Source organism: Cricetulus griseus, chromosome 3 (genome assembly GCF_003668045.3).
Source record: "Cricetulus griseus strain 17A/GY chromosome 3, alternate assembly CriGri-PICRH-1.0, whole genome shotgun sequence".
In the NCBI taxonomy this organism is placed as follows: domain Eukaryota; kingdom Metazoa; phylum Chordata; class Mammalia; order Rodentia; family Cricetidae; genus Cricetulus; species Cricetulus griseus.
Genome location: NC_048596.1, coordinates 190915552 through 190929294, shown reverse-complemented (window position 1 = coordinate 190929294; position 13743 = coordinate 190915552). Strand labels below are relative to the sequence as shown.

Here is a 13743-nt window from a genome sequence, read left to right as displayed (position 1 = left end):
ACACTTGGACCCTTCTTACTTGTTTTTTTTTTTTTTTTTTTTTTCAGCATGCGCTTCTGCTACAAACGGTTCACAAGCCACAACTATCTCTTCAAGGTGTCCTGCCTCTGCCTTGTCCATTGCTTCTTTGGTGTCCTTTTATAGGTGGTGTCCATGGCTTCTTCCCCCGTTGTCAGGTCCCCCATTTGGGTCCCATTTTGTCGTGGCATGGCATGGCATGTCTCAACTCCAAGCCACAGCAGCTAGGAGGTTCTGCCTGAGTGGGGGAGCATGGACTTTGAAACTCCTAGCAACCCATTGGAAATAAAGACTAAGCACAGGCATTTGTCTTCTTTAGGGAGCTCTGTTCCATGTTGCAAAACTGGAGTCTCTTGTTTATTCAGCATCTTTCTGGCTGTCTCCTAACCATGCTACCAAGGCCCCGAGGCCATTTCTGTCTCCTTCAGCTGATTCCTCTCTGCTAGATTGCTCATAACACTCAGTACTTACTAATTACTCACACACCTCCACTACATCCAGGTGCAGGCCCATTCAAATCCTTAGGCCCAAAGAGAAGCAAACTAAGAAGGATTCTACACTGTGGCCATGGTATTCAATAGGAGACTTGCTCACATTAGCCATACAATTGTAGGCTGGAGCTCCTGTGTGCTCCTGTTTGCTGAAACCAGAGGATGGACCTTAAGACATAACATAATAGAACTATCTTGGTCCCCAACACCAGAGACATGAAAGAGTTAAGGTTGTGGTTGCTGGGAACTTGGCTTTTCCTCTTGATGAGACTGAAATTATCACTTCCAAGGCGTCTGTGTTCTTGTTCAATAATGTACTTGAGATACCCCGTGTTCCTCTTGGGGCAGCATTGCTTGATTAGCTTCCTGCTGACATTGTCTCACTATGTGACAACTTTCTCATGACTCTGTTGTATTGTCCCTCAGAAACTGTGTATTAGATCTTTTCCTCCTCCTCAATCCTCCTTAAGTTTTATTACCAGGGTTTCTCTTTGTAACTCTGACTGCCTTGGAAATCTCTCTGTACCAGGCTGGCTCAAATTCAGAGATTGCTTGCCTCTGCCTCCTGAGTGGCTGGGATTAAAGGAGTATGCTCCCATTGCTTAATTAATATGCTTGTTTGGCATAAGACATAGTTTATAGGATAGTATTTCCTATCTTCCTAATTTCTGATTCCCTTTCTACTTTCTCCTCAGTCACTGAAAAACAACCTGTTTATACAGATCAAAAACAAAGGTGGAGGGAAAGGGTTTGTTTTATCAAACACCTTGTAGTTTATAGTCTATCTCTGAAGAAAACCAAGGCAGAAACCTGGAGCAATCTGGAGTGGAGAAATGCTGCTTACTGGTTAATTCTTTATGGTTTGCTCAGCCTATTTTCCTACAAATAGCACAGGACCACCTTCTCAGGTGTAGCACCACCCCAAGTAGGCTGGATATTCTCACATTAATTATAAATAAAAAAAGTCCCACAGACATGCACACAGGCCAACCAATATTCTCATAAATAGATGGGATTGCTGGTAAGAGTTTTTGGGATCTGCCACTCAGCTCAATGCTGTGGTTACAGGCATGCTGACTCTCAGTCATGCCTAGCTTTTTGTTTCTTTTTGGGTTTTTTTTTTTGAGACAGGGTTTCTTTGTGATTTTGGAGGCTGTCCTGGCACTAGCTTTTGTAGACCAGGCTGGCCTGTAACTCATAGAAATCCCTGTGCCTCTCCCTCCCTCCCTCATTCTGGGATTAAAAGCGTGTGACACTACTGCCCAGCCAAGCCCAGCTTTTTTATATATGTTCTTGGGCTTTGAAATCAAGTCTTTATACTTGCTGAGCCAGAACCCTTACCCACTGAACCATCTCCCTAGTCTTGATAACAACTAATTTCTCTCTTCAAAGTATATGGGTTGGATATAAAATTAACTGGTAGACCTCTTAGGGAGCTAGGTAGATTTTTAGCAGCTTTGAAGGCTACTGAAGAAGGTTCACTCCCTTACAATCAGAAACTTGTTATTCCAGGAATTGAAACCCCAAGACTTTGACTATTGGTCAAAAGAATAGAATCAATGACAACTTTATTTTTTTTTTGGAAAATGTTCATTCTATTAATCCACTGCATTCAGAGGGTGTTAACACTTTAAATGTTTATCATTTCTAAGTAGTGAGAATAATCACTTTTTATCACAGATGTAATTAATGATTGATTATTAATACTTTTTAATAGATCCAAATTTCTCCCAAATTTAAGTACAGTTAGTTTTATTTTATGTTTCATCTACTAAATGATTTAAAAGACAGGATGTAGGTCTAATCGTTTCCAACTTAGGAAATATATCATGTTACCAACGCACCAAACTAATAGCCTTTGTAAAGCTGAATAAATTACAAAGAAATTATAATTACGGGTTAAAGGAACCATGGTAGCTGGGTACAATAATGGCGTACAAGTAACAACCTTAGAAGAATAGTCACGACATCTGGGTGGAGTAGAGGCCTGGGGTTGGAGTGATAATGTTTCTGAGGCATCCCAATGATCTTTAAGCCTAGTAATGATATCCTTTTTAAAAGTTTCAATCTCCTCAATCATAAAAGATTCCAAGCATGTTAGTGAACCTGTAATTGCTCTAACTGCTCATCTCCATGTTTTTCTAGGTCTCTAATATGATCATCCTTAGGCAGCATCTGGATGGCATGGAAACTGCCTTCTTGATATTGGAGTCTAGATTCCAGGTCATGATTTGCTGATTTTGAGTCCTTAGCAATCGATTGTATGGACCCATGTAATCTGTCAGCCCTCTACTGTAAATTATCTTCCAACCATTCCAACCTAGACTCAAATTTGTGATCTGCTACCTTGGATGCTTCAATAATTGATTGAATGGCATTGTCCAATTCTTCAAACCTTTCCTGGGTATCTTGGACCTTTGTATCTAATTTCTGGGTAACATTGACTATCTGAGTTTCTACCTGACTACAGATATTCTTTAGCTCATGTAATAAGCAAAAATATTACCCATTTTAGCAAATGATAAATATTCTGCCATAATTTTACCTGATTTCTACTCCAGATGCAGTAACTATCGTTGTCCAGTAGGTGGCACAAGTGTTCAGTGAGTCCCTGGCATTTGGCAGTGATGGGTGGCAGCTGTGGAGAGAGTTCACAAAAGGAGCTGCGCTTATCTTAGAGAGTATATTGCCTTGCGGCTGCAACCACTAAATGAGGGGTGGTTTTAAGGCCACTGCACGAACCCTGCTGAAAGCCAAGACCTACTCCAACACGGTTCAAGGTCTGGAGGCCTCCGGTGCATGTAGGGAGCATACGGTGGTAAAATCATAGGAGGTCGGTGTGAGTCTCCAATCTGGGAGCAGCTCAGCGGCAACGGGTCGGCTGGGAGCCGGGAACACCTGTGAAGAGAGGTACCTTTTCCTGCCAAGGCCGAATGCCTGGTGGGACACACAGCCTGTCCCAAATGGGGTGTAGGTTTCCAATATCCTGCTCCTGACAACTAGAAATAGGAGGAAATTTCCAATACGGAGTCAGGTAGAAATATAAGGGTATTTGATAGGGAAAAGCCTTAAATACAGAGCAACCTAGACAGCCGGCTTGGTAGAAGTCTGTACCGCAAGTACAAAAGTGAAACAGAAAGAGAAAATACAGTCCACTGAAAGTGTTACTATATGTCACCCTGATGATGCCTGGGAAAGCCTGGTCAGGCACACCTGTAGCCAGCCCCTAAGTAGGCATTGCTACAGCTTCCCTTAAATTAGCCCTTCCCACTGATAATAGGGAAGCCAAGCTTAAAAAAATACTACTAAACAGGGCATGATAGCACACGTTTGTAACCCTGGCACATGGTTTGTTGAGGCAGGAGTCTGTCCCAAGTTTTAGGCAAGCAGGGCTTGACAGTTACAGACCAGCTTAGACTAGATCCATATCCTGTCTCAAAAATGAAGAGGAGCTGGAGAGATGGATCAATGGTTAAGAGTACTTGCTAACCTGTCAGACTTGCTCACAGAAAACATGGTGACTCACAACCTTATCTGATGACTCCATTTGGGGGATCCGATTCCCTATTCTTAGGGGACCAGAAGTATAGAGAATATACATACTTGATGCATAAAACAGTCATAAGGATTTAGCGTCTTTTAAAAAGTTAAAAATTTAAAACCACTACTTCATTTAGTTATTGCATGAATTTCCTGATACTCCAATCATTACAGTATTTTGGTCAAGACCTTTGAGAAACAAAAGAGACTGTAGTATCTAAATCTCATGTTTAATGAAATAGGTTCTAAACAATATAAGAAATAAGCAAATTCATATACACAGACACTGAAATGCCATATAGGCCTAAATTCCCTTTTTTTTCTTTTGACTAGCATTTCAGCCTACTTGAGTCCCTAACTTCGTCCCAAAGTCAGCAGGAAGTAGCATGGAAAAGAATGCATCGCCCATTTTCCCTGGTTGAAATGCTAAGTCAAAAGAAACTCCCTTACATGGGGGAATGCCAATGTATCTCACTCCCTGATGGGGATGCTGGAGAGACAACAATTCCATGATTGTGCTATGCAGCCCTAAAAGAGGAGTGCTGTTTCTATGTTAACCATTCTGAAGTTATTAAGGATTCCATGGCCAAGCTCAGAAAAAGACTCAACTAGCTGTGAAAGGAATGGGAGTCCCAACAAGGCTGGTTTAAAGGAATCTCCACCCTCTTAGGACCCCTACTTATGCTTTTACTGCTGCTTACTTTGGGCTATACATTCTTAATCACCTACTCCGATTTATTAAAGAATGCTTATCCATAACCCAAGCCCTAGTTCTTAATCAGCAATATCAAGCTCTCAGGCAATAAGCAGGACCATGGGTTTTAGGATTAAAACCTCACAAAAAAATGGGGGAATGAAATATTTTAGTTTGCTGAGAGAAAAGGTTTTAAAAGATTTTAGTTCACAGAGAAAAAAAGTTTCCCACAGGCCTTGGCCCATTACAAGGGGGTTGGCCCCAACCCCGGGCACATCCTATGGTTTAGATGGGGGCAATCGCCAAGACAATCCTCTTTGGGTCACACCTGGTTGGCCAACAGACAATCAAGGACTTTTCAGGGTATGTTCTATGGTTTTTCCTTTGTAGAAAAGCAGGTCACACCTGGGTGACCACTCTAACATGAGATCCTACTTTGTAATCAATCACTTTATGCCCCTTGCCTGTATGCTGATCTGTGGTTTTTTTTTCTATATAAGGAGCCTGTAACCCTTGCTGAGGTGTGCAGCTTCCCCGATATTGCTGACACCCGAATGTGTATTCGTTCATTATTTTAGAAAGTATTTTAGAAGAGAACCAAGTATGATACATGTCTCCTACTCTGAGCAACAGTTTAATTGATGGTTTCAGAACAATGATTTACGGGTTATTGTCTTTGCTCAGTTTTCAGGAAGAATTAATAATCAGTTTCTAGCTCATGAACTTTTACAATTTGCACTAATGCTTCTTTTGTATTTCCAAAACTGTAAAAAGCAGTCCTATAAAAAGTGCTATGTTAATTTTTACCAATAGTTCTATTGGGAGAGTTATTTACATAGGTTTTTAATAGATACTGCAGACAGCTCTGGCTTCAGCTCAAATAATCAAACTACAAGCTGTTAGAATGGTCTTTTAAATCCTGGTAAATAATTCATTTAATTTATATACTGACAGTCACTATGTCTTCAAGGATCTTATGGTAATAGAGACAATTCCATACATAGGATCCAATATTAGATTAATTTGACCAAATTCAAAATGTTATTCACCTAAGAGAATTATCATGTTTATGGGTCACACTGGGAACCTATTAAATAGGCCTTTCCGTGATTACTGGCCAAATAGAATGAATTATCTGATTAACAAAATCAGTTGATTTGCCTTAAATAGAAAAAGCTTGACAGGCTTGTAACTTTCTTCATAATAGCAAAAGTCTAAGTAAGAAATTTGGCTTAACCAGAGAGACTGCTGGTCAAATCATCAAACAATGTGGAATATGTCCACAATATGGCTATGGCTAATTTAAGGATGAATCCTCAAGGCCTGCTCCCCAACCATTTATGGCGAATGGATGTGACTCACATTACAGAGTTTGGCAAGTTAAAAATGTGTCACTGCACAAACAGGAGAAGCCACCAGGCATGTTATAAGTCACTGTTTAAGATGTTTTGCTTACATGGGAATGCCAAAAGTTATAGAAACAGATAATGGGTCTGGATATACTAACAAATCTTTCCAGCAATTTTGTGCTTAATTCCCGAGACTGGTGCTACCAGGACAGCCCGTGTGGCCTAGTCCTGCCCAGTGTGCGTGGACCTGCCTGCTGAGTGAACCAGGCAATCCCTTGGGCCATCAAGAGAGGCTTAATTTTTCTAAACTGTTAAAGGTCTAGTCACAGGCTTTAGAGCCATACTTGCCATCCCTAGGCATGCAACACTGGTAGCCCCAGGTACAAATGGCCGCCTCGACGATGGGCAACATCCTTCCCTCCTTGACTAACCTAAGACATGGGACCCCTGGATGGCGGGTTTTTGTCACCCGAAGACGGGTAAAGTCAGTGAGGTGGCAAGGACGAATTAACCTAAGACAGAGACGGTCATGAACAAAGACCCCCTAAGAATGCTACCTGTGGCCTAGTCCTCACCTCCCTCCTTTGTAGGGAAAAAATAAGGGGGAGATGTAAGGGGCCATGGGCCCAAAACTATGTGGCTTAAAGCCACCTTTATAAGCCTTTTTATGACCTTTAAGTTTGCGGCTTAAAACCAGCTCTGTGAGCCTTCTGTAACCTGTAATTAAACACGGTTTGGCCAAGTGGAACTGCTAACTGCTTCTGTTCCAAGAAAGGGTCTGGAGCTTTTCTGTTCGCTGTTCCAAGGAAGACCACTAGATGTTCCAGCTGATAAGAATGTTCCAGGCCCAGCAAATACCTGATGTTCCTTCTGTTACTCCCCCCAATTCTAGTGTTGCAGGGCTATTTAAGCTCACTGTAAGCCCCAATAAATCGAGACCTTGATATTGCATAGATGGACTTTTGTCCTTTTTCGAGCCGCTTGGTCTCCTTTCTTTCTCTTGCCCATGACTCTTTCAGGCAGCCCCCCTTGGGAACCCTGAATGACTGGACCTGTGGGACAGGTCATCTGGCTCCGGTTATATCCTAGTAAATTTGTGCCCCATAAATACTTCTGTTTTTGTTTTGGTTTTTTTCAGTGTTGAAAACTTACTGAGCACAAGTGAGTCCATTTTATGACAAATTCCTAGTTCGTAAAGAAGTAATCACTCAAAAAAAAAAAGGTTCAATGGGAGACATTGTTGCTGGGAAGTAGGCTTTAAAACAAGGGCAGGGAACTCAGTGGCAGGTTCCAAAACACCCAGACACTGCCAAGGCTCCGGCAATAGTGCCACCTCCATCCTCCCCAAAAGGACAGACATTAGAGTAGTGGAACTGTTTGCATCTACCAGAAAGGAACTTTGGTCCCATACCCACCAAGAGAGGAAGACACTCCTGCTGAAGGACTTGAAAAAAATTAACAAAGAAATAAAATAAGGAGGCTTAGAAAAACTTCCCACAGTGAAAGGCCTGGGACTGAGATTCCAGTGGTTGTGGGTTGCTCCGGTAAGTGCTCTTGTCTACTAAGCCATTTTTCCAGCCCCAGATACATTGTTTTTAGCTTTCAGACAAACTAAGAGAAGTTTGAGGCTAGGCCACTGTCATTCACCTTATGTCCTTATAAGTGTTTAAGGGACCAGCTCCCCATTTTGGCAGCCGAGACAGTAACACATGCTTGGGATGACCTTGCCTTGGTCACTAGAGGTTAGGTGCCTGTCTTGTGGCCAGGAACCAATCAGAAGTTAGCTGGTGGTGCTATGGTTTACAGCTCTGGGTGTGCTTTACAGACAAGTGCACAGCAATGACACGCAGAGCATAGTAACCACCCTGAGAGGTCCTATGGGCCACAACAACCAATTGGCCAATCAACAGAGGGTACACCCTCCTAGTCTGGAGGCACACCAATCCTGAGCCTGTGCGTACCTCTAGACACTCCCCTTATGCTGCCCTATTAGATCTCTATGCAGCCTCGTTGAGCTGTCTTTTGTAGCATTTTGACATGGCGGGTGGATGAAAGATGGGATCTAACATGGGGTTAGCATGTTAAATAACAATAAAGCCTCATGCAGTTTGCATTAAGCTTTCAACTCAGCCTGGTGATTGGGGTGGCCAAGGTCCTGGGCTAAGATCCTGAAAGCCTGAGCTAACCTGGGGGGGTGTCTTACACTTGGGGGCTCATCTGGAATTTGACACCACCCCTCACCTGAGTGGAGTTGATCTTGGAGGTAAGCGGATACCCTGTATTGTCTGTGACTTTGTGTTTTTGTGCCGTCTGAAATCTGTTTCTGTGCTTTGCAGTCGCTCTTGTCTTGGGAAGAGATGGGAGCTCTGGTCTTAGTAGGAGACAGTGTGATCAGCAGACATGCTAGGAGATCAGCAACTGCCACCCTGGAAGACATTCCAGGAAGTCTGTGGGAACGTCAGGGATGCTTGGGAGATTCCTGTCTGGGAGCCAGTGAGGGTATTACATTCAGGTTTCAAATCATTTACTAACATGACAAAAGATTTGGCTTCAATCACTTTGTACAGAACAGACACCTCATCTACTGACCTGCTCTGCAACACAAGGTCATTCTTCAGAGATGGCTGTTTTCAAGCCAAACTTTTAATAGAATATAAAAATTAATGTCTAATTTTTACCGAAATGGTTCTTCAAAAACTTTATTCTTGTACTCCCTCATCTCCTATACTGAAGGATGTATAATATTTTTTGTTTTCTTTCCCAAACTAAACCTGAAACATCAAAATTGATTCCAGGCAGAAATCCCTACAAATTAACATCAAAAGCAAAAATAGAACACTTTTATTTAATGTATGCTTACATATAAATATTTATATATATTTATACTCATTGGAAATCTCCAACATTTGAAAATCACTTCGAGTTGAAGTTTGGCTCATCTTAAAATTCCCAAATATATCATATATAAGGACATACTTCCCATCTTTCCTGGCTACTTCCTCCCTTCAAAACAGTGCATTATAGGCTCAAGTTTAGTGGGAAGAGACAAGTTTCTGAGTAGTTTTTATTTACGTTTTGCTTTTGTTTTGGTGATCTGGCGGGACAAACCGCTCTTTCCCTTTACTTTGAGACACTTCCTGAGGTGTAGTCCTATGGCTAAACTGGTGTCTCTGTTCCCTGATTTTTACAGCTGCTCCCTTGGAATGGTATTGCCTCGAAAGACAGAATGATACTTCCTAGACCTTGTTTCTGGTTTCTCGTGTGTTTTCTCAACAGGCTTCTTGGGCACTCCATTCTCTTTATTTCTGGTGGGAGTTGCCACATTAGAAGGCATTTCCGTTAGCGGTTGTACAGGAACTGAAGCTGGTTCTTTAGGAGGCTTCCAACACACTTCAGCGTAAGTTAACTTTCGAGGTTCCTGTAGACTCACAGCTGTGGGTGTGTTTACCTTACTACTGCCAGGTGAAGCAGTGTGTGGCCTTGATGGCTTTGCAATAGCTGGGGAGGAAACTGGTACAGTCATCTGGTTGATAACATCCTTTGGCAGTGAGGAATACTCCCTTTGATCCTTCTCTTGCTGAGTTGTGCTTACTGCAGGAAGCTCGGCTTTAGACGAAGGACTGGGATTTAAGCTGAGTTGCTGGGCAGAAGCAAAGTCTTTCTGTTCATGCTATGAATGCACTGGGAAACTAACACTCACTTCTTCACTATCCTTTTCTTTCTTGACATCTTTAGAGACATCAGACATTCTATTCTCCAACACAAGTTCATCTCGCATTCTTGATGAACTTCCAGGTAAAGGAGGAACATTTGTAGCTACTAAGTCAAACTTTGGTGTTGAAACTTTTGCTTCAGTTGTTGAAGGCTGGGGTCTTTTGATCTTTTCAGCTTCTCTTTGTCTTCCACCTCTGAAAAGAGTTCTCCTGCCTCTACCAAAGTCCCTGTCCTGATCCATCTCTAAAATGGGAGCATCCTTTGAAAGATAAATTTGTTTTTGATTCCCTGTTACTGTAGGGTTATGTTGTTCAGAGTGAAAGTTCCTTGAACTAGATCGGCTCAATTGTCCATCCCCTAATGATACAGATCCTTCTGTTGAGTGTTCTGAACCACGGGATGACCTAAAATGAGTTCTGCCAAGGATTGTTTTGGAATGGTGCGCAAATATTAATAGCAATATCATTTGTTTCATATGATCCTAGTGAGCTAAAGCCATTCACAAAACTACCAATGTGAAAAGGAGCTGGCAGTGTTACATAGTAAGGTGCAGGACTTGGAAACCAAGACTGAGGCACAGTACTGTACCCTGGGTACTGCTGATGAGTGTAATGCACTGGCTGCATAAAGACTGGTGAGGGATATTGAGTTGGCGTCTGAATGGGTTGAGTATACATACTAGAATCCATTAATGGATACTCATTCTTAGCCAAAAAATATAGCAGTGGCTTTTATCCTTGCCATGATTGGCTTGCCCTGAAATGTTTTAACTTCTTCCCTTAAATATTGAAAAGCCTGTTGTGCATCTGTGACTGACTGGAAAGTGACATACCAGGTGCTGTTTTGTTGGAATTCACAGCTTATCACTTTGGGGCAGTTTCCATTGTTAAACAAAGCTTTTACCTCCTCTAATGGTGTTGTTTCAGGAATTTCTCTGAGAATTACAATACAACGCTTATGACTTGGTCTCACCTTCTCTCCCTTTTCATCAACTTGTACTAGAGGAGAAGATCTCAACACTTCAAGAATTAAAGTTTGGTCTGTGGTCAGTTTTTTTATTTCCTCCAGGTTGGCAACTGTCGATATTGGAATGAACTGATTACCATCCATTTGAGATGTCAAGTAAAGATCCTTTGATAAATTTTCTCGGGAGAAACAGAACTCTAATTGTTTTTTCAAACATTCTTTTAAATCTTCTGTAGAAATTGTTGAGCTGCTTTCTCCAGATGCATCGTTTATTTGGTAATGCAGATCTTCGGGTCCTGAAATCATTCCATCATCTTTCTCCTCCATGTCTGAAGTATTCCTTGTGGACTCCCAAGCTAGAGAATACATTACTTCATATTCCTTGCATATATCTTCTGAAGTTTCTGTATTACCCTCAGGAAAAAATCCAGATGTGGCTGCTTTTTCATGCCAGAAACTTTCATTCAGAGGAGTGCCATCTGGATTTCCAGAATGAATTTCTTGCCATACTTTGGCATTAGCATTTAAACCAGTACTTTTATTTATTACCAGCTCCACGCAGAGTGACTTCTCTGCGTCCTCCCTGCAGGATCATTCAGGCTGCTACTGCGACTCCCTATTGACTCCCTGAATCAATGACATCTTCTCTCTTGCCCTGGGCTGAGGCTTGCTTGTCGTTGTTGTGGTCTTAAACTGTAAAAAAGACCCTAAAATTACTATCTCGGTTGAGGCTTTCTGATAAAGAACAAAGAAATTATGCTGCTTTGCCCCTTAGGGGTTGATCCAATATGGGCCTGTCAATCATTTGAACAGCAAAAACAAAAATAAAAAAGGGCTTCAAGAAACCTGTCTGCTCTGGCTCCATAGTGGTGGTACACGCCTTTAATCCCAGTACAAGGGAGGCAGAGAAAAGGGAGATCTCTGTGTTTTAAAGGTCAGCTAGAGACCAACCGGGGCTACATAGTAATAACCTGCCTTCAAAAAAGTCCCAAGGCCCGGCTGTGGTGGTGCACACCTAAATTCCCAGGACTCAGGAGGCAGAGGCAGGCTGATCTCTGTGAGTTCAAGACCAGCCTGGTCGACATAGGCTAGTTCGAGGACAGCATCCACAGGCTCAGTCAACTAGGCAACCCCTTCCTGGAACTTTTACTCATGAACTCTTTTTTTTTTTTTTGAGACAGGATTTCTCTGTGTAGCTTTGGAGCCTCTCCTTGCTCTGGAGACCAGGCTGGCTTTGAACTCAGAGAGATCCGCCTGCCTCTGCCTCCCGAGTGCTGGGATTAAAGGAGTGAGCCACCAATGCCCGGCACTCATGAACTCTTTACCCTGCCAAACATCCTGTTGGTGGTTTCCTAATATCCTGCCTATACTAACACCTTGTGCACAAACAACCCATTTTGCCCCCTCCCCAATCTTGACTATAGAAGCTAGCCTGAAAAAAGTAAAGTTTGTCGCTTAATCAGAATCCTGTCTTATGGTCATTCTTTTTCCATCTCTTGTCCCCATTCGATATCCCTTACTCTCTTGCCCCATGTTGACATCCTGCAGGTTGGGACAACTGCCTGTAATCAATGGCTAACTAGTGTCTTAGGTGTGTAGCTAATTAGTGGCTTAACTCTGCATTATGATCCTTAGTGAAGCTTTATTTGTTAGGTTTCAAGCACAATATCACTACATTTCTCCTTTTTGCCTAATATAATAGTGAAGGCTATAACTAATATAAGAAAAACTATGTACAATAAGTACCATAACTAGTGTATCTGATATGGTCAGGCAATAATTACCTTAAAATTTGTCTAACCCATTTGCATTTGACAAATCAGAGAAAATACTCCATTATCTATTCTATCTTGGTTAGATCAAAGTTTGTAGCTAATTTACTTTCAATCTTAACGTGGATTACCATCCTAAACTATCTTTTGATATCTCTCAACCTTACACACTTTACATCTCTCAGTTCAATCTAGACATTCTGAGGAGCAGAGTGGTTTGGAGATTCAATCAAAGGAGAGGATCGTCCACTTTGGTCTGAGCATTAGTAGAGGTGACCACTCTCTAGTGGCTAGCAGCTTTGCTTCTCTGGTCTTCAAGCAAGCATTGTTTGTTAGATTATAAACAAAATATCACTACATAGGACTCACTACATAGCCCCTAGCTAACTCTGTCCTCACTATGTAGGCCATGCTATCTTCAAATTTATAGAGATTAGCTTGTCTCTACTTTAGAATGCTGAAATTAAAGGTGAGGTCACAGTGCCTTGCCACTCTCCTTTTTTGTTCTTGGCTTTGGTCTTAGATAATCCTCCCACACTCACTTTGGGTGTTTCAATTCATGTACACAAATACCTATTTCTGAGGCAGGAAAATAGAAAACTATGGAGGAGTATCCTGATATCACCATATAAAAGATAGCAGACAAGGAAATTTGGGAACCCTTAAATTGCCTGAGCAGGAGTGAACATGTGAACCCTGTGAACATGGGAGAAGTGGGTACTATGTTAATGGTCCATGAAAGTTTACTGCAGATTTTGTTTAAGCCCTTTTCCCTTTATTGCTCTTTTGGAGAAGAGAACATGTCTTTTTTATTAACATTTGTACTTAAAGAGCTCCAATTTTGAATCACTTTTTAAGAAAAGCCTGACAATGTTAGCTCTTGTTTTATAAAAGATGCTAATCTACTACAAGATGTTACAGTTTATATTTTCAGAAGTTAAGTTTAGGGCATTGGTGACACACCCCTTTAAGTTTAGGGCATTGGTGGAACACATACTTAAGTTTAAGGCGTTGGTGGCACATGCCTTTAATCCCACCACTTGGAGCCTGAAGTGGGTCGATCTTTATGAGTTCAAGGCCAGCCTGGTTGTCAGATCGAATTCCAGGACAGGCTCCAAAGTCACAGAAAAACCCTGTCTCAGAAAGAAGTTAAGTTTAAGCAAAGAGCTCCAATTTGTAAATGTAACTACTGTTTAAGG

The 13743-nt window shown here is 41.8% G+C and overlaps 1 protein-coding gene across 1 annotated transcript; it reads right to left on the bottom strand.

Annotated features, from left to right (window-relative positions):
- Positions 1-9418: 9418 nt before the first annotated feature.
- On the bottom strand, positions 9419-11156 carry LOC118237729 (la-related protein 4-like). The gene is given in 4 exon segments (XM_035441459.1): positions 9419-9679; positions 9793-10230; positions 10232-10516; positions 10518-11156. Coding segments are annotated over 4 exon segments (1482 nt in total). The 5' UTR covers positions 11142-11156; the 3' UTR covers positions 9419-9544.
- Positions 11157-13743: the final 2587 nt, after the last annotated feature.